At 36.9% G+C, this 21,542-nt stretch overlaps 1 protein-coding gene across 1 annotated transcript in view; it reads left to right on the forward strand.

The window, feature by feature from the left end:
- The window catches only part of RNF180 (ring finger protein 180), a 34,152-nt gene extending 15,556 nt beyond the window's left edge, over positions 1–18,596 (forward strand). Inside the window, 2 exon segments of the mRNA XM_017811369.1 lie at positions 10,548–10,763; positions 14,902–18,596. Of these exon segments, the coding sequence (XP_017666858.1) occupies positions 10,548–10,740 (193 nt within the window). The 3' untranslated portion in view covers positions 10,741–10,763; positions 14,902–18,596.
- The last annotated feature ends 2,946 nt before the right edge of the window (positions 18,597–21,542 follow it).

Here is a 21,542-nt window from a genome sequence, read left to right on the forward strand (position 1 = left end):
ACCCAAGCTTCCTCTGTCTGTTCTGCAAGGACTACTCTTAATGCCTGTGAGGGGGATGCTTGCATTTTGTGTGCGTGTGCACATCTGTGTTCACAGGGGATTTTTAGGTTTCTGTTAGGGTATGATCATATTGTTGGTGCATGATAATTATATAAATTCTTAGGGTATGACAATAACTACTTAAGTCTAGGAATTGCCAGTATTAGTAATGGTTCTTGTTATTGTTGCTATAACTAGGAAGATGAAGTATTTCTTTTAAAAATTCCATTTTGGGTATATCTTGTTATATATTACATTGTTTGTTAATGCATGAAGCTTGTATTAATTTTCTGAAAGATCTCAGACAAAAATACCATTTGTGTCTCTTCCAGTTATATTTCCTTTCTCCTCACAGTCATTTTACGTAGAGGAAGGCTATATAGTCAGCTTCAAAACTGCAATATCCTCTTGGAAATGATCCTGATTCATTGGGGAAAAAAATATTGGCATTTTTTGCGTCATTTCTTAATGACACTTCACCGGTTCTTTTGTATCTTTTGAAAACATCAATGTTTGTCTTACAAAGGTGACTAATGCTTTCTTGGAAACTCAGTTTCCAAGAAGTGAGTTTGTGTTCATGCTCGCAGTGTTAATCTGAACTTAGGAGAAACAGACAGGTAAGATTTACTGCATAGTTTATCCACACTGTCAGGTTCTGTTATCTCAGCCTGCAGCCTTGAGTTTTCATGTCCGTAATCATGTCCTCTAGCAACTGACAGTCTTGTAGTGAAGGTGTTAGGCTTCAAAGGCTTAATTTCTGACCAAAGTTCACTTAATCTATGCAAGTCTCTTTTTCATGTATAAATTGGTGTACAATTCTTTTTCTTGCATTGTCATGTTTGTATTAAAACTGTAAATGCTTCAAGAGTTTAGTTTTGCATTTATGCACTTGGATTTCAGTCACTCATTCTGTGATGATACTCATTACAAGAATTATCCTCAAACTATTTATGGATTTCTCAACTGGCTGCTGAAGGGCTAAAAGCATTATTTAGTGCCAGCACCAAAGTAAATCAGGAAGGGAATGAGTTGAAATAAAATCACAGCTAGAGTAGGCAAGCAGTATCTACAAAGTTTCAGTTGAGACTTTTCTTAGGGAAATATGAGGACCTGGAGGAATACTATATCTTCCTTAAGTGACTTAAAGAGAAAAGAAGATTAAATATTAATATAAAGCTTTTCAACCTGTGAAAGAGGGAAACTCTAATTTCAGAGTTTGAGAACCACTCCTGCTCTTATGTTTAAGGCATTCTTATGTTTAAATCCTTCACTGAGAGCAGCTGATTGTTTCTTTCTATTTACCCCAGAATCTATTTGTGGTCATTTTTGTGCGTTTGGTTACAAATTTCTTTACCTTCACTCTCTGTTTACTGATCTCCAGCTTTGTGCTACATCCAAATTACTGTATGCAGTTCCTTTCATGTGAGATACAGTTACTTTTTTCTGTTGGTTATCCTTGAAACCATTCTGTGCAGGGCCAAGTCTGCATTTCTTTAACAGAGAAGTTTCTGAGAATTTTCTCAGAGCTGTTGTAGTCTCCAGTGCCAAGCCAGTGCCCCTTTTCATGTGATCCTAGGCTTGTACTCCTCCATGTTGCATCCTGGGTCTCCATTTCTTAAGACCTCTGCTGTCTTTAGCAGGCCTGCATTTCTTTACATCACTGTATTACAGATGCAGCTATCTAATTATACATGGAACAACTGCTGTCAGTGGTTGCACCATACAAAGATAGCAAAGGTAAAACAAATTGGCCAGAGACATCTGGTCAGTTAGAAAAATTGCTGTCACAGCTAAATGAATTAAAGCCAAGCAGCAGGTAGGGCAGAGGGAGTTCAGCCAGAGCAAGCATGACCAGCATCAGCCCTGATGCCTCAGAAGTTCAGTGTTGAGCTTGTAGCTGTTCCCAGAACGTAGCATTACAGGGCTATGTAGTTACAAGGAGCAGTATCTTTCTTGACTTGCTGATAAAAGGAGGGGAGAAATTTTGGCCATGAGTTTGTCTTATCTTTGCTTTTGCTCTGGCTGTAACTATTGTTACTGCATGGTGATTTTGTACTTACCACATTAATTCTGTCACTTATTATAAACTGGATTAAGAAGAAGGTATTAAGAGTAATGGATTCATATCCAAATGCATGACTTACCTTTGTTAAATTGCAGTTGTGGTTTCTGTAGCAATTGTATCTGAGTAAAAAAGCACATCTGCTGGTTTCTGAGATGTGTCTGGAGCTCCTGTTGCAAGTCTTTAAACTCCAACACTTTTGAGTTTAATTACTTTTAGCTGCAGTCTTTTTATGCTGTTATTTGAGATTTCAGCTTTAAAGCTGTTGTCTGACCTGACCTCTTATAGTGTTTAATAGGTCTTTTACACAATTTGGTGCTAATAATAACCAGTGGGATAGAGAGCTTTGCAAATTTGCTAGGGATTCGTCAGGAAGAAACTTTGCTTGCATTGTGTTTTGAATTGTGTTGTAAATTACTTAACCCTTAACTCATGTGTTGGAAAGGAGCAAAAATTGTTCAGGATGCTACTGGATAAATACATTGTATCAGGATTGTCTCAGTGTATCTGTATGTAATCTAATATATTTATGATCATCTTGAAGCTAGATTATACAGACTAGACTACAGTGTAACTGCACTGTGATAATAGCTTTACTGAAGGCCAAAATAGCTGGCTGTGCTGTGATCATATTCCTTCATTCAAGTGAAATAAATGTTAATAAGTTCCTTGTCTATAACTGCTTTTAGAATGTACTGATTTTATAGAATGATCTCAACATAGCAGAATTCCATGAGCTGTTATGCATTTTGTGCCTGTCTTGCAAAAGAGGGAGAGGATCATCTGCTCCTTCCTGTTCCAGGCCACCTTTGGTGGTTAGTGTGCTAAGAAAAGACAGTAGTGTTCACTGACATATTTTTGCTTTTCCTGCTTCTTGGTAATGTGTAGTTTTTCTCAAGAGGGACGCACGAAGTCTCCACATTGCAGCCACCTCTACTTTAAATAGTAATATTTTACTAATAGTCCTACAACCAAAAGATCAATAGTTGTGGTAATGTATCTTACTGGACGAAAACCCCAAAAGAAAGAAACTAAGCCCATTTAAGTGAATTACATATTTTATTGTTGACTGTTTGCCAAAAAAAAAAAATGTTCTTTAATAAATAACCACAGAATGATTGTTGCTGTTCCAAGGCTATATTGATTGCTATTCCAAGAAAATATTGATGATTAGCCTAAAATTATAGAAACACTGTATGCTTTTTTTTATATATAAAGGGTAAGGTTTAGAAACTATTATTTTAGTTTTCTAGAAGCTCACAGACCACTTAAATCATAAGAATTTATGAGACTTGCAGTCCCTCAGCTGAGAAAGACAATGACCTGTTTGTGGAGGTGGGTTGCAGTATTGTGCAGTTAGGTCAATCCCCTAATTTTAGCAGGGATTTTTATTAGAAAGGTAGAGTGAAGAGCCGACTAAATTGCAGTTATAAAGATACCTTGTGGCAGACGAAAATCAAAGTTCAACAATGGCATGAACAAAACTACAAGAGTATTTTCATATTTATGAGTGTTACTGTGTATTACCAGAAGAACAACATCAAATACACAGCAAGGAGAAAATTTAAGATAGAATTTTACAAAAGAAAATAATGTATTGTTATAAATTTGACAGAATTTTTTGCCCCTAGTTCTAAATTTTTACAAATTATTATTGTCTCAGTGACTATTTCTCTTTGATTTTCATGGTACCAAACTCTCTGAATACGTATAAACTGAGATAAATTAAATGTGACTTGCATGAAGATTTATGTTAAATGTTGGTCTTGGTTCTTAAAATTAAAAAATCAATTTTTTTCGGGAAAATAATATGAGACCATTACAGCTCTCTATTATTTCATAGAATCAGAATCATAGAATGGTTTGAATTGGAAGGGAAATTAAAATCATCTGGTTCCAACTCTTCTGCCATGGGCAGGGACACCTTCCACTAGACCAGGTTGCTCAAAGCCCCATCTAACCTGGCCTTGAACACTTCCAGGGATGAGGAAACCACAACTACTTCTTCATGCTTTGTAGCAGACAATGTATCTATGAATGTTTCTAATCCATGACCCCCCATTAACTTTTATGGTATCTAGCTCCTAAGCACTTTTTCCTCGTCTGCTTTTGAGAAAAAATAATGCTATCTGAAAATATTTTTTTTTATCCTTCTTTCACTGTATTAGGTGAAACTGCAGGTAGTCACTGAGAAATCACTGTACACATTCAAAAGATGTCATGCTAACAGAACAGATTAGATTTCATGCAAACACTATTTTTGAAGTTGATAAGGAACCAATGATTCTAGTAGGAAATGGCAAAGTTAAAGTAGCAAATTAGTGAAATGAATTATTATGTATAGTACTGTAAAATACTGGAGGTGTTGTATGGTAATTGAATTTCAGAATTAAGGAAATAACTCAAAAGTAAGGACAGATAGCACCTACTGTTACAGCTGAAGAAGCTGGCAGTCTTTTGGGCATATGAATGTCTTTTTCACATACAAAGTATAAGTTAGGTAAAGCAAAAGTTTTCTGTGTTATGACCTGCATCCTTACAACTGTAAAGCTGCGACCACATAATTTTTTTAAGCTAGTTACTGCCAAGACTTTATTCAGTACAGCGCTTTTTCTGATATCATGTGATTCCCAAATACTTTATATCAGCAGCTAAATTAAAATGATTACACATCAGAAGGATTCCCTTATGGATGACTTAGCTAAAAACATACTTCACATTTAATACAGTTCAGAACTGGGGGGGGGGTGGAGTGTGGGGTTGGTTGGTTTGCGTTTTTTTTTTCATTTGCTTTCAAGAGTATGTCTGCTTTATGAGAGAATGATAGAAATCTGCCAGTTCCCACTGTTAGTAATTTTTGAAAATGCTGTCAGTCAGAAGAAACATATTCATTACACAAGGCTTTCTCCCTATAGTCTTTATAAAAGAAATCCTGCAGTTTGACAAAAGGTTAATAAAATCTTAATATTTTGTAGCTCAAAAAGTTGAATTTGAAGTGATCTCATTTTCATATTTCATATATCTCATTTTCTTTTGTGTACAGAGTGAGGAGAGCTTGCATTACTTGGACTAATCAATTTTGTATGATTAGTAAAAGTATGCAGCATCAAATGATGTTATGAACACTCAAAGAAATAAATAATTTCATAGTTCTCCCAACTTTTAATGACATTATTTATTTCATTTGTATGCTCTTCAATGGCTTTTAAAAGCTATTTTGAGTTTCGATTTGGATTTAAGAGTTTTTGCTAAAGTGCACTCCTAATACAAATTCTGAAGCAAATTGAAAATAATTAGCTAGCAGCTTGAGAACTAGAATGTGATCTTATCTAAGGGAGACTGAGCGGAAGCAACTGGTGAAGAAAGATGATTCTCAATTTCTTCCATAAATGCAAAAATTTTAATTCATGTTTTGGTAAAAGCTGTATAGAAAATGAAGAAATGTCTAACCAAAAACAGAGTAAGAAAAAAGAATTCCGTGGACTTTTTTAAAAGTCTAATTAAAAGATGAAAATAGATGTAATTTACAATATCTCAGCTTCCATTTTCAGATTAAAATTAGTATGTCTCAGGAAGAGGAGAGCTAGAATTGCAGTGCAACTCTGAAATGCATTTTACTGTGCATTTTGCTGTGCCACTCCCATCTGTGTGCTTACTCTGCTGTTTTTCTTGTCATATTAATTTTCATGCCAAGCAATCTACTTAAGAAAATAAGTCATAGAAAGCACTTAATTAATAAAAAACAGAGCAAAGAACATTCATTAAACCATGAAAAGGTTCATACATAGTGAAGGAAGAAAAATGCATTTCAGCCACAATTGATGATGTGGCAAATTTTATTCAGGTAACTTCTAATCTTTAGGAAATTTGAAGAAGTCAGGTACACATAGGAGACTCTTAAATGCTCTAATGTATGAAATGCTGTACTTGAACTTTGCAAAAGGAAAAGATACCATTCACAGGGCAAAAATCTGTAGAAACCAACCCCACTGTAGCAGACCAACCAGCACTGGCACATCCAGAAGAGCATGTCCTAGATAGAAGCTGCCGTTCTTCTGTCAGATTAATTTTCTTTTATTCTTAAAGTCTGGTGCATACCAAAGACACTTATCAATGGTTTAGAGAATTACTTGTTTGTTTTATTGACAACATTAGAAAATAGGATTCTAGAATAGTAAAGAGAAAAATGTAGCATTGCATATGGACAAATGTGTATGGTTTATATTATTTGCATTTTTTACAGCTGTTAATTGGGTTTGGTGCTCCATCTTTCTACAAGATAGACAAGGTTGTAGGAAAAGATACATGAGAGGTTGTTTAAAAAGTACATACAGACAGACCTGGTGGTTCCTCTTGGCTGCATAATGACGCATCTTGTACTGTTAAGTAGTGCTTCTTTTGAGCTGGGTCCAAAATCCAGTTGAAGTGAGCATGTTAATTATGTTACAGTAAAGAGTAATACTGGTTTTAGTATATTAGCAAACTGAAATTGAGATTTATGCCTTAGAAAAAATGCTGAGCAGAAAGAGATTTCTTCTAGATGATCAATTCTCTTCATCAAGGAACTACTAAACTGAAAGGCAGAACACCATTTTTGTAGTTGCTGTGACAATATGCTGCTGTTTCCATCTGCAGCACAGCACAACAGACCAATCTGGTTTCTAAAAGTAAGATGTGTTAGGAGGTTAGAAATAATACATTAGAATTACTATTAGATTAATCTTTCTGGATTTAAATCTCTTAATCTATGGAATATATCCATATTTAGAATGGTGTTAACCACTGTGTGGATGTCTGTCTTTTGGATTCCTTTTGTTCTGAAAGTAACCCAATTCCCTTTAGTTTAAGTATAAATGTAGCATTGACTAGTGCAGGGAAACTGTTTTAATGCAAATGTGTGAGCAGTACTGGATTTTTGGGATATATGCTGAAAAGTACAGTATGTGACCCACCACAGTGGGTAACAAAATGTTATGAGGATCTCCTGGGCTTAACTTGAGCCACTATTAGTAAACTATAATCTTACTTTATAATGGAGAGATGCATTAGAAGGTAGTTGCTTAACCGGAGTGCAGAGATGGCCTCTCAGTTGTTCTCTGCATTTTCTCTAGATCAAACTTCTGTAAGACCCGTAAGTGGCAGTAGTAGTGTAACATCTTACAGAAATTTGTCTGTAGCAGCACATTATCTGTATTCTCTGTTTCTCTTTATCTATACTACTATTTCATCAATTTCAGCTACAAAGATAGGTTTTTCTCTTGCTTTTAGCACAGATTTTGTTCAACATTTTGAATCTCAACAAATCCAGTGATCTGGTTAGATAAGATTCAGAGTATCAGTTTATCTGTCTTAAATGTCTCTACCTAATATTCTACCTATGTTCTTAACAGCAGTTTGCCTTTTTGCCCTTTTGTACATGGTACTGCAGGGACCCCTGGTGGTCTAGAGGTTAGGATGCGGCACTGTCACCGCTGTGGCGCGGGTTCGATTCCCAGTCAGGGAAACTCCCCCGGGCAGATGGAGCTCGTCAGCCCTGTAAGGCCATCCATCAAAGAGAAGGTCACTCTAAACAAACCTACGTCCTGAGGACCTCACTGCCACTGTCCAAGCTCGTTCGGCCCCGGCAGATGAACCTCAGGATTAAAGGGTGGGCTCACTTCAGTGCACGCTGTGTCTCACCTAAAAAATCCATTGCGCAGGCTCAAAGGGTAAAGACCTTTCCCAAATCTTCGCTCACAAAGACTGGCCATACTAACATGGTACTGTATCAAAAGACCTTGAACCACTGGAGCTGCTTTTTTGAACTTGCATGTGTCTCCTCAGCATCTTATCTTCAATTTCTTATTAGTACTTTAAAATACAAGGAGTTTTTCCACTTGTCTTCTGTTGTTTTTCAAATATGGGTGTGAATGTTCTATGGCAACAGACTTGCTTTTTTTTTGCATGCAGTGTGGTTCTTGTCATCTTTTATTGTGGGGAGAGCTCAATTTTTCAAGCAATTCTTCAGGAAAAGCAGACAGAAAGTGAGATTTTGAGCACAGTGGAAGAAAATAATTCTTATACCTCAAGCTGGTTACTCTAAAAAAGCTTGCCAGTATTTTCCTAGCCCTATACATGATGTATGGAACATGAACTGAAAAGGTACATTTTAGTAACATAGGTATTGAAAACTATGCAGCAAGACCCCTCAACTAGTAAACTATGGCCCAAACGTAGCTCATGTCACCTTCTGCTCTCCTTTGTGTCTCAGATAGTAGTGTGTAAGGGGTCCTTACAGACAGAGGGAGGAAACCTGTGTGCAGAGGGAGGAAACCTGGCACAGACAGAGCTGCCTGGAAGGTGATTGACAAACCATGCATCACAATTCCAAGAGTGAGACCACTTAGCCTAAGAAAGTAAATACAGGGGGTTTTTTGCAGTTGTCTCTTGTCATGCTCCCACTATGTTGGATAGGGTTGCAGATGGAGGTTGAAGGAACAAAGGGTAGTGGAGTTGGAGTGCAAATGCACATACCTTCCCTGCTCCTCCTGTTCTTTGTTTTGAAGCTGGATTAGAGAAGAAAAGGGAGTGGGGGGAAACAGATCAGAGTCTCAGGAGACTATGACACAAGTGCAATCTAAGTGGAAAACAGAGACAGAGTGGTGACTGTCAACTCATATGTATTTGAATGTTGAAGTAAGAGATCAGGACTTGTGACTATACGTGAAACACACAAGATGGAGAGCACCTTTTATTCATTTGGCTCTGTGTTTTTACTTTTAAGAAAGAAGTAAGATAAGACATATTAGTAGAAAACAAAGTGCTGCCATTTCCATCATTTGCCAAAGAACTTCATCCATTTTTTATCTCTGATCTAAGGAGTTGTTCTAAGGACCCACCTCCCTAACTTAGTGTAGAGCAATAATGTTTAAATTCTTTGTATTTATGAAATTTTTTGTGGTTAGTGTCAAATTTATTCAGAAAAACCCAGTGCTCTGTTTAAATTTTTGTTTCAACAAAAAATTGTGCTGAGTACAAACTTCTTATCAACACCAATGGTTCATCTTTCCTGATTTAGAGCCTGTTAGTGCGAGATGCATGTTTTATGAGACGTTCTTCTAGAAGATCACTAGAAGTTCAAGGTACCTGCTAGTTTATGGGATAGCCCTTTTGGAAAGCTTACAAATGAAACTAGATTTTTGGCGTAACAAATAACAAAACAAATAAAAGAAGGTATGAATTATGTGTCCATCTGCAGGGTTCCTACTAGTGACTCTCTGAACAGCACCAGCCTGTCATAATTGTGGATGGGCACAGTGCATTTGTGACTGAATCAGAACTTTTCAGGAATTATGTTTTGCTTTTGCCAAATGTGAACATCAAGGAAATGTATATGACTCACCGTGTCAGTGATATGCTATTGCAACTTAGTTTTATGAATTATGTTCTGGGCAATTTGCAGTTCTTTGTTAAAAATACTGACATAGACAGAACCACTTGGCAGTGCCAAAATATACCGGTACCTGATTACCTTTTTAGTTTAAATGATAGTGTGAGTAGGCAACATAGTTGGTGGTTTCATGTGAGTGAAAAGGCATCCACATACAGTTCTGACCAGAACTGTCTACTTCTCTTGTCTCATCTGACTACACAGTGCCCTAATTCAGAGAGGAAAAAAGACTAAAACTAAATACCTCTCTGTTGTTTTTTGTGCCATGTCAGGTCATGCTGGGTTCACTAGTTTACTGTAGCCAGCATAAGAGTATAGTTGAAACTGTGTCATTGGAGATAAACAAATGTTAGCTGATAGATCAGATGAGGTATAACATGAAAACATGGCTTTATACTTATGATTTTTGCTAACTATTAGTTTGTTCCATAGTCTAACAATCCTGCTGGAAAAATGTTCTTGTGTTAGATTTTTGGTTGTTTGCAGTCAGACTGTTTCCTACCAGCAAATCATTTTCACTTGATGGATGTTTCTTATGATGGCTATAAAAATGTAATTACTCTAGGTGGAAATGTCTGAGACATTATCAAGAACTGATTTGCTGCAGATAGAATTAAGTTGAGGGCTAGAACATAATCACCATGTATTGATACCCTGACTTCCTAGTGTGAATATAAAAACTGATCCAGCTTTTGTCTCCATAAATTTTGAAGATGGACTTTTGTATCTGCTTTTGAGCTTTTGTAGCCTTACGTATTTAATGTATGTATGTTATAGGTTGTAAATTTAAGAGTGGAATTTTTCTTCCGCCTGCCCCCCCCACTGTAGGAAAGAAGGAGTTTGAATGGAAAGGAGGAAGGGGTCAATTTGCCTTACAAAGGGTCTAGCTTGCTGGACCACATTCCTAGCTGATGCCCCATCAGAGACTGGGGGGAGAAGGGAGGAGTTTTGGGAGGGGGTGGCTGGCTCTGCTTGGACGGGAGAGGGGCAGACTGCTGAGTTCTCTCTCTTGAACAGATACAGAGTCTGTGTGCGGGCATTCTTTGAAGAAAAAAGCCAGGAAGCCGGGCTTTTCTGGCTTCTCGTCCTGGTGAAGCCGATCACTGGTCTCAGCTGGCTTTGCACACTGCCTCGTGACTCCAGCCAGGACCTACTGTGTTTTCATCGGAGAGCTCTGTGCCCACTGAGGGAGAGAGAAGAGAAGTCTTGAGACACCGTCACCTGGGAACAACAGTGAGTTCCGTTGGGGGTGGACTGCTTTCTTTTCCCCCTTTCTTCCACTGAGGGAAGGGTCCCCCATTTTCTTTTTTGGCTTCTCCCGTGACCCAAGACCACCCACAGACCCCCTTCCTGCACAGTGACCGCCAGAGCCCAACAGTACCCCCTGCAGGTCACCACAGAGAACTGCAGACTCTGCACCTCCGGCGATCCAACAGTGCCCCCACCAACCGTGATTAGAACTGCGCTAAAGGACAGAGAAGTATTCAGACTTTTTCTTTTGTTTGAAGGGGACTTTTGGGTACAGGACTATTGTCTAGGTTTTTTTTGTGTTCTGTCACTGTTCTTGCCAACATACATATATCTTTTAATAAAGGGTTGTTATTTCTTCTGTTTTTTCCACAGTTTCTCGATTAAAGCCCCTTAATTTTGAATTTACAATTGCTGAGAGAGAGAAGTTTGGTCTATCTCATAACTCATCCTCTTTAGCAAACATTCTAGTCTCATCAGACTGAGACAATGTAATAATCCATACTTAAATTATTAGTTGTTCTGACCTAAGAAACTAACATATCTAATTTGAGGTGGAGGCAAAGGGGGCCACATTTTAATTTCCCCTCAGTAATGCAAGAACAATGAAAAGGAGCATCCTACCTAGTAGTTGTGCCTGGGTGACCTGCATGCTGATGACATTGGATAACCAAAATCTGAAAATATACTCTAAGATTGAATTTAGTCCTCTGTTGATTCTAGGGAAGACAGTTTTTTTACTCTTGTGTTTGGCTCCTTGCTTTTGTACTAAATTTGGCCAGAGTGGACCTGACAGTACATCATAAGCATGTTAACTACAGAATTAACTACTCTCTACATGTATTTTTAAAACTGAATCAAAATGACAGAAGTAATTATATTTCTATCATCTGATAGCAGAAAAATTGTCCAGCCATATTTTAGAGAACTTAAATGACCTAAAAGTCCAGTGGCATTTTAATTTTATCTCTGTAGAAAATTTTTAATGTCACGTCTGAATTTCTGAAAATTAAAAATACACTCTGAAAAAGAGACTGTGTTCTGTGGATCATCATAGAATCATAGAATGCTTGGGCTTGGAAGAGACCTTAAAGATCATATATTTCCAAACCCTTTGCCATGGGCTGTGGCACCTTCCGATAGACCAGGTCGCTCAGAACCCCATCCAACCTGGCCTTGAACGCTTCCAGGGATGGGGCAGCCACAGCTTCTCTGGGTAACCTGTTCCAGTGCCTCACCACCCCCACAGTAAACAGTTTCTGCCAAATATCTAATCTTAATCTATCCTCTTTCAATTTAAAGCTGTTTCCCCCTTGTCCTATCACTACATGCACTTGTAAAATGTGCCTCTCTCTCTTTCTTGTAGACCCTCATTAGGTGCTGTAAGGTCTCCTGGAACATTGTCTTCTCCGGGTTGAACTCCAGCTCTCTCAGCCTGTCCTTAAAGGAGAGGTGCTCCAGCCTTATGATCAGCTTAAGTGACCCTTCTCTGGAATTGCTCCAGCAGATCCATGTCTTTCTTATGCTAAGGGCCCCAAAGCTGAACACCATACTCCAGGTTGGGTAGACTAGCATAGCTTAACGTATTTCACTGCCTCATTAATAATTATATTTCATATTAGCGTGCTGTACTCACGTATTCTGTCAGGCAATCAGAGTGTTTGCCCTGTTTTTTTTTTTTCTTAGGAATAAAAAATTTTGGAAGTATGGTCCATTGCAGTAAACACATTGATAAATGAGCAAAAGCTATACAGCAAACTTACTTCTATGCTGCAGAGTTGCCATAGAGTATTGCTCTAGCAATAATGGCATATTATAATTATGCCGAATATATCGGTACCAATAACTATATAAATGAAAGCAAAAGGCATGCCAGTACTTGAAGGCTCATTTTTTTGCTTGATTCATTGTTGCCATGAGGAGGAGTTTCATCATACAGCATTAAACAGTCCTTACAAAGCATATAAAAACCATTTCATATTCTTTTTTGTGGTAGAGTTGTTTTGGAAAAGACTGCTCTCTGTCTAAGCAGTAGCCATCATCACAGATTATTTGCAGCCTATACATTATATTACTTCTTGAGGTACATGAGATTGCTTTCATTAGTGAAAAATTGGAAGGAAGAACGTCACATACTGGAAGGACAGGAATGATTGATGTTAAATATAGAAGTGTACCAGTGTATAGTGTACAGTAACACTAAATACACAGTGATGGTGTCTAAGAACATAAAACCCATAAGAGCTCCCCATAAAAACTGCAATACCATTTGTTTTAAATATTGCTAAGTTCATACTAAACATTTGCTTTGTAAGCAACATTTTGTTTAGTAGCTTTTATGTAGAAGTAATTTGCAGCATTGACAATGAAAGCTTTAGGTGGTAGAGTATTCTAGCATCTTTATTTGTTTCAGAGAACTTCAGAAGTGTTAGGTGCTTTTTCAGTGTAGGTGAACTCAATAATCCCTGCCTCAAGGGCATGCAGTTTACTTTCAGTAATTATTCAGTGGGAGAGAACAACCAGCTAGAATGGCGAAGATCAGATGAAGTAAAACAAAAATTAAGCGCTCAAAAATATTGTGTGTATGGAGAAGCATATGATGACCTGAATTTACTTAACAAAATTAGAAATAAATAGTGTATACTTTACTCACTGTCTCTGAAATAGGTACTATGGAGACCAGTGGTTAGATAGTTCAGTGAGGTTACAGTGGGAGAAAAAGATTTTAGAGATTTGTGTGAGAAAAATAACATGCTATGGTGAGGCTAGAACATTAGCAGACCAGGGACTGTGAGATAAGACCAATAGGTATCCTAATTCAAATTTGATTTTGAATTAATGCAAAACTAACCATGTCACATTTTCCAGGCAATTTTTTCTTTGAGAGTACTAAGTACAGCGTAGGTACTTCATCTGGAGCACTAGGAATCATGGGGTGTTTTAAGGGATGAAAATGATGAAAAACTCAAATATTGGAGGGTTTTTGTTTTCTTGCATGACCATCTTACCCAGTTGCAAAAACTTTCTGTTGTATATAAATATGTAGGTATATAAATATGTAAGTATATGCCTGGTGCAAACCACAAATCATCTCTGATTTGAAAGATCATAATTTTATGTAGTAGTGTTTTTCTCAGCTGCATTAAAAGGTGCTGCATTGATTGTGGTAATATGGAACAGTTTGAATTATTGATTTAGTTACATTTGGCAGGTAAATTAGTTTTTAATTGATTGTACTATAAATGATGATACATGCTTTCACAAAGCTGTTACCTACATTTGAAAGATATCTGTGAAATGTTAAGTATGCATAAACTAGTATGCTCAAAAACAAAGTATAATCTGAAACTAAAAATACTATCAGAAGTGCTTAAGAGGCTCTAGTTTAGGTAATAGATTTCAAGTTTTAAGATATGAGTTGTTTGCTGGCTAACTGTTGCAAATCACTTTGGAATAAGTAATTTTATTTGAACATTTGGCAAATAATCTTTGTCAAGTGGGTTAAATGGATTCACACTTAACACTAGCTGTCTGTAAGCATAATTACTCATCATGGTAACATACATTTCTTTTGCTGCACTGAAAACTGAAGTTAAAACAGATATACTCTGGGAGAGCAGAGATAATTACTGTATTCCCAAAAATTCCTGGATTTTTAAAATAAAATTATTTATATATGCCTCTTTATTCCTGACAAGATACAGTCTTTGAAAGAATAATTAAACACTTACTTAGTAATATCTATCACCATAACTGGTCTACTCTGGCCTCCAGTCGGGAGGCCTGGAGACACACCATCTATAACACAGCTGTCTCCTTCGAGAACACACGCAGGATCACTCTTGAGGAAAAAAGGCAACGCAGAAAGAACCGTGTATTGCAGAATACACCATCTAAGGAGTCTTTCTGCTGTGCCTTTTGCAATCGGATATGTCTGTCACATATTGGCCTCATAAGCCACCAGGGTGCCTGTAGCAAATGTGGATAGAGCCTTCCCAAATCTTCGTTCGCGAAGCCTAGCCATGATGAGTAATATCTGCTCTCTACCTTAAGGGCTGTGATGGGCTGCCCAGCCGGCAGCTGAACACCCACCCAGCCCCTCACTCAGTCCTCTCTCTTGCAGGTTTGGATGGGAAATAGAAGAAAATGAGAACACTCGTGGATCAAGACAGTTTAACAAGGGAAAGTAAAAGCTCTGTGTGCAAGCAGAGCAAAAAGAGGACTTTATTTGCTTTTCTCATCAGCAGTTGTCCAACCACTTCCAGGGAAGCAGAACCTAAGCACATGCTTGCACAGAGAAATATCATAATCACAGACATCCACCCTTCCTCTGCACCTCCCTGAGGACCTATTGCTGAGTGCTGTGGTATGGATCACCTGTCTTGACTCTATCAGATCCCAGCCTCAAGCCCCAGCTTATGTGAAGGAGAAAAGGAAGCATTTGAAGGAAGGAAGTACTGTTCAGCAATAGCCAAAACACGGGTGTGTTATCAGCACTGTTTTGGCTACAAATACAAAGCAAACCCATATATCTATGCCATGTATCTTCATACTACATATGAAGAAATTTTTTTATTCCTGTCATTGGTAGTAGTTCTATAGCACACCTTCCTGATTTTTCTCTGCATTTTCTCCCCAGCGGCCTCTCCAGTTCCCATCTGAGTCTGTTTCATTGCCATTTCGTATGCTATGTATCCACCAAGTGATCCGTGGTTAAATAACTAAAGTTGACAGTGATGGACTTCCGAGTTAAGACTGCACTCAGGCTTAAGCAGGACACAGTTCGCATCGCTGAGTTTTTCTTTTTGGTTGTCTCCATCAGTAAAACTTTATTAATTTCAAAGGTTTATCTGCAGAATGGGGACTAAGACTTCTTTTTAGTAACAAAATGCTGGATGCTAGAAGATTTGAATTTGTCATGTGCACTTTAAGAATTTGTGCTGGTTGTACCCTTCACAAAGACTTTATGTTACATCTTGTCCTTGAGGGCTTTAGCTTGCATCCTCTAAGATCCGAAATGAAGTCCTAGCCTCCCACTTGTGTAAGTCGTAAAACAAGAAGTTTGTAGCCAAACAAGTTTCATTCTTTTTCAGATAGGCAGGTCTTTGAACAGTGCAAAAGTGAGCTTTGCTGCTCCAAACATGCCCTGCTTTCGCCTGAAGAACTGACGTAAATAATACATCTAAAAATGCTCACAGTTTATCGGCTACAAACTCACATTAAGGAGGCAACCAACACAGCACAATAAAATTAAATGGCATGGATTTCCTTTGTGTGCTTCACTGTATAGAGTCTTTTGTCTTTGCATGTTATGTTTCCTCATTAGAAAAGACTTTTTCTGCTCTGCTAAACTAGGACATAGGATGCTGCCCACATTAAGGAGATCAAAATTAGTAGCTAACTTTGGAAAGTTTCCAAGACCTCGCTTGAGAGTCCTGGGATTATGAGGGATGCTCCTGTGTGAGATCTATTCTCTACTGAAGTCTAGTAGGATTATTTTTATAGTTTTTCCAATTTTTCCCTCACTATTACACTAGATGCTAAGTAAGAAATAGTATCTTTTCCTCCTGTCAGTATAGATAATTAAAAATGAAACCATTTTTAACTAACATGTTAATAGTAGTGGAGAGTGTTAGAAATCTGTTGAATTTTTCAAAAAGAGGATATATATTCTGGTATCAAACTTGAGTACAGTACTTTGCCACAAAAATAAATTGTAGCTCATTTTACATCATTTAGAACAATGAGTCTGAAATAACTCTTCCTGATGTTCTTTTCTTCCTGTGTTTATTTTGAACTGCTTGTCACATAAAAACATTGTAAGCTGTGTGTTTCAGTTTTCTTTATATTTCTACAAATTTCCAAACTGTTTTATATCTTCTTAATGTCTGTCTTGCAGACATCCTGTCCTATTTTCAGGATGTCAGCTGTGAAATTTTTGAGATGCCTTGTCTATTGATGATTAATTACTTTGTATGTTGGCTATCATAGTTAGATCCAAGTATTCATTATGTCATATATCTAGGTTGGGTCAAATACGTGAAGTATAGGGCAATATATTCACTTCAGTAAATCCATCTATCTTGAGAATTTTAATTAATGTATAATGAATATATTAGTTTGTTGCACAAGAAGTTAAACTTTTTAGAAAAGGTTTATCAGTGCTAAGCTAAATCCAAAGTTTCAGATTAATTTTGGATGTGAGAGGATGATCATGTTTAAGGTGGATTTTTTTTTTCTAGGCTATTTTCTGAAAAAATTTAACCCTTAAACAAAAGGTTTGCCTTCATCTAAGGATCACAAATCGTACTTCATGGTAACATTGTCTTCATCAAAAGATAAGTTACTGCTAAGATTCAATTTTCTGTTGGTGAATGTGTGGCACCAACATTAGTAGTTGTATCCTACTTTTTTAATCCAGGCAGAGGGATGTGAAATAGCAGATGTTCAGCTTGATTTTTCTATTACAGCTTCCTGCAATTCCAAAGAAAAGCTTTAAACACTGATTTATTTTTTTTTCTGGGAGGGTGGATTTTCATATTCAATTTCTGAGAGGCCCTGTGAGATACTTCCTTAGAATAAAAATCTGCAGTATTAAACTGTAGCAGAGAAAAAAGATTGAAATCTCCAGAGGCCATTATTTAGACCCCTCAAGATTTTTATAGGAAGGCTCATGACAAATGTTGCCACCCTAAAATTTAAAACAGCCTCACCGTCTTCATAAATAACTTCTGGGGAAAATGAAGTACAGTACAATATCTTCCTTATACAATACAGAAAATTCAAGTATTGCATAAAATAAAGTCTGAATATTTTAATACCTGTTCAGGGAGTGTAGTTTGCTCTGCGTGAAATTAAATATTTATGGAAATATACAGGAGATTACTAATGATCACCCAAAGATGCATGAATGCATACAAAATTTTTTACTTATACTATGAAATAAAAAATAAGCCATCATTTGTTTCTGTTCTGTTTATCAGACAGAAAAGATTTGGATAACAGCAGCTTAAATGAAGTATCTGGAAAGATACTGTCAGAATACTGACAGCTGACCCCTTTGAATACATCCATGTCCAGTAGTGCCAGACTGAAGCATCGAACAGTTAAATTTGAGGAAAAAAAGCTTTTTCACAATTTGGTTGACTTTGGATATGACTGAATAAAACACCAAGTAAAGAATGTAGTGCTTATTGCTGATAGCTGCCAATAAAGCACCATAGTTTATAATAAAACTTCTGATAAATTTTCAATAAAGTGTCATAAAGAAAAGGAGTTGAGAAGAGATTCATTAATCAAATTGGGTATCCAGATATTATTTGTCAGAAAAAACAATATAGAGAACACTTGGACTGCATTTTGTTACTGCTTCACCTGGATTATATTTTTAAACAGCGCAGGTTCAGATTTCAATGTCAGTCTCCAAAGATTGCATGAAAAGAATCAAAAACAGGGACTTTTTTTCTATTGCTGCATGAAGACATCTGAAACACGTGTGTATCTTGGTAGCTTATTGTTTTAACTTTGCATTAAAATGTCTACTACAGATGGACTACAAACTGCAAGTTTTACCGAGTCAGATAATTGTGTTATCAAAATGGAGAAAGAAGTCTTGTTTTTCTTGTTGTTGATGGCTCTTAGAGTCTTAACATTAAATAATTTTTTACTTTTAAAAGTGTCCTTTACAACTTAGAGAAAATCTCCAGGAAAGCAATACAAGTTCTGTAGGAAATCAAACAGATTTGGACTTGTAAATTTGTAGTAATGCAAAATCTGACATAATATTCCTGGGTTGTTTTTTTTTAATAGAAACAGATATTTATGGGTTTGGTGATTTGTTTACAATTTTAAGGAAAAACTATTTGATTTTTTATTTGATTTAATTGTACAATAGAAATATCTTAAGTAATGGTTTCCTTGAATAGATTTTAAGATAGATAAATAGTGTAGTTTGAATAGAAAAGTTAAATAGCAAATACGCTCAATTGGATCCTGTTGTCATATATTCGTAGTGTAGTAACATCATAAGTGTAGTCTTCGTGTGCCATTAAGTAGAATTGCATTCTTTCAGCACTATACAGTCACAGGAAGTTCACAAACTAAGGGTAAGTCTTATTATTGAAAATACAATACTTGACAGTGACTGTGATGTAGTCAACTATAAAAATTAAAAATTACTGAGACAGTTAGTGCAGTGGGCCTGAAAGTGTTATGCAAAAGCTTTTGCATAAATCTGAGATAGAAACACATTGAAGGGATACAGGATACAGTAGTTAAGCTAGTGATGGTAGTGTTCTAGAAAGGTGCTGACCGCCTGCATATAGAGGAAGGCTGTAGATATGGCTCAAGATAAGTAAATAGTGAGGTGTTCAGAATGGGAGAAGGGGCTTATGAAACCTCTGAGTTGCAGCCTTTGGTGACTATTTAAAGTTATAATTATTCCTAGGCTAGTAGGAAATTCCTTCCAATTCTTATTGTTGCTAAAGCTTTTATTTAAAATATGGGGATTAAATTGAAAGCCTATTTAAAAATAGAATAATTATTTCTGCCATTTTTTTTTACATGTTTAATCTAGAAAACATTCCCCCAGTGTTCCATACAATGAAATCTGTGCAGGTTCTTTATTGATCTCATTTGTTTAGGGGCTTAATAAAAAGCACGGCTGGTTGAGTGTTTCTTAGGTCACCTGCACTGATAGCAACTTCGTCATTTTGCTGATTTGTCAGCACTTAGACCCTAACTTTTCCACCTATTTTCCTTGCCTACAAGTCCTTTTGGCTCCAACCGGTAAAAAAATGCAAGACTGATTTCTTGATTCCAAGGTCCCCCTTGGGTCTCATGGAGCAGCCGAGCTCTAACTAGCATTTATGCCTTTCCTTCTGCACCTCACCAAGCAGAAGTCAATCTGAAAGGAAATGAAAATAAAATGGAAAGGCAACTTTAAGGTACAAAGGTCAATGCCACACAAAGATGTCTTCAGCTTCAGGACTGCCACTTTCCGTCCCTGCTATTTTCCAAGAGTGCTAATACAAAACACTGTGTAAGTATCAATAGCCTTGTTTATCTTTTAAGCTGTTTTGCAGAGGTTGTTCTTTAGAGACTTCTTCAGAGTCAGACTCTCATTGGAAAGGATGTTCCCTAACCTTTTCCCAGTCCTGAAGCACTAGCCTGTGTAGGAGAGTAATTTACTACTCAGAAATTATGGTTGCTTACTTGTCTCTATTGGTTCATCAATGCACTGAAGTGAATCAAATTCTAGCTAATCTGTATGTGTCATCAGGATTGCTTGTTTCCATTAAGCTGTGATATTGTAAGACTGCTGTATCAGGGATGCTGATAGCTGTAATTATGTAACACCAAGGATTGGTGATAGAATGGCCATGGCAAAAAAGCATACTATAGCCTTTCCCTGTATGTTTCTTGACATGTCCCTGAATGGATATTAGATTGGCATCTTTAGTTCTGCTTAGGGAACCAAGTGTTCATACTGGTCAGTAAGACAAACTAAGAACATCTTGGACCTCTTATGCAGCCATGGTCCAACAGCTGTAATTTGACTTGTCAGAGGAAGAATGACAGGTAGGAAGACCTTTAGTCTACTCAGTATGCCTGAGTATGCCTGAGATGTCTTATGAGATGTCCTACAATTTGATTACAATGGTGTCTTCCATTACAATTTTAATCTAGGCATCATAAAAGGATTTTATTACATTTATAAGATCACAAAAAAATTTACTATTTGCTCTCTAAAGACAATTGAGAACAATACATAATCCTAGTTAAACCACTCTAGGTAAATTTTTAATTACTAGCTTTTTGAAGTGGTAGTTTCATCATAGAATTTGTTTAGAGCATAAAATATCCCTTAATTTTTTATGTTTTGTGTAAAATTCTCCTGTGGTTATTTCAGGTTATGGTTGGTCTCTGTGAACAATTAGAAGCAAAGATGCCTTCTGTCTTCATCACTGGCAGGAATTAGCAAGTGTCTTTTTATGAGTTATAGTGGAAGTGGGGAATGATCCTTGCCTGCCGTGCCAAATAGAATGGCAAAAAGGTAGATCATGGTCACTAGCAATGAGCAGTAAAAATGGTTATATTCTTAATTAGCTGTGAACTATTATGTTTAGTAAAGTTTACGTCTGACATACTTCACCAGCACATTCCCCAGATCCACTCAGCCCTGAAATGAAAAGCAGTTTGTACTGAAGTAGCTCCTAAAGACTCTCAACTCTGCTGGCATAAACATATCTTAACTTGAAAGTTAAGTTTGCCTGGTGTTCAGTCCTTTGATCTGATGCCTCATAGAAATCCTGTTTACTATAAGAATAACAAAGAATTTTTTACTGATAATACATTGTAGAAGTGTTGGTTAGCGTCATCACTATCAATGAGTTAATTGAGAAGGAAGTAGGACAGTGTTTCTGCTACCTAACATGAGTGTGATTTCTATTTCATAGATCTGTACCAGTGACACAGATAGCTCTGTGCTATTCCAAATTTGGACATGAACACAAGTTTAGTTTGATCCTAGAGCATTTATTGGCCAGAAACCTGCCAGGATTTCTGGAGGAATATGGTGCTTGTGTAGCATAATTATAAAAAGTTAAGCAACATTTTTTTTGGTCAATGCAGAGTTGTGGAAACCTTAAAACTGAAAATCAAAACTGAAATTTTAATTGGATGAAGGTCAAAACAGGAAGCTCAAAAGCATTCAAGGTGATGTGAGAATAAGCAAGAAAAGGTGATCAAATTTTTATTAAATCA

Source organism: Lepidothrix coronata, unplaced genomic scaffold (genome assembly GCF_001604755.1).
Source record: "Lepidothrix coronata isolate B3197 unplaced genomic scaffold, Lepidothrix_coronata-1.0 Scaffold31, whole genome shotgun sequence".
In the NCBI taxonomy this organism is placed as follows: Eukaryota; Metazoa; Chordata; class Aves; order Passeriformes; family Pipridae; genus Lepidothrix; species Lepidothrix coronata.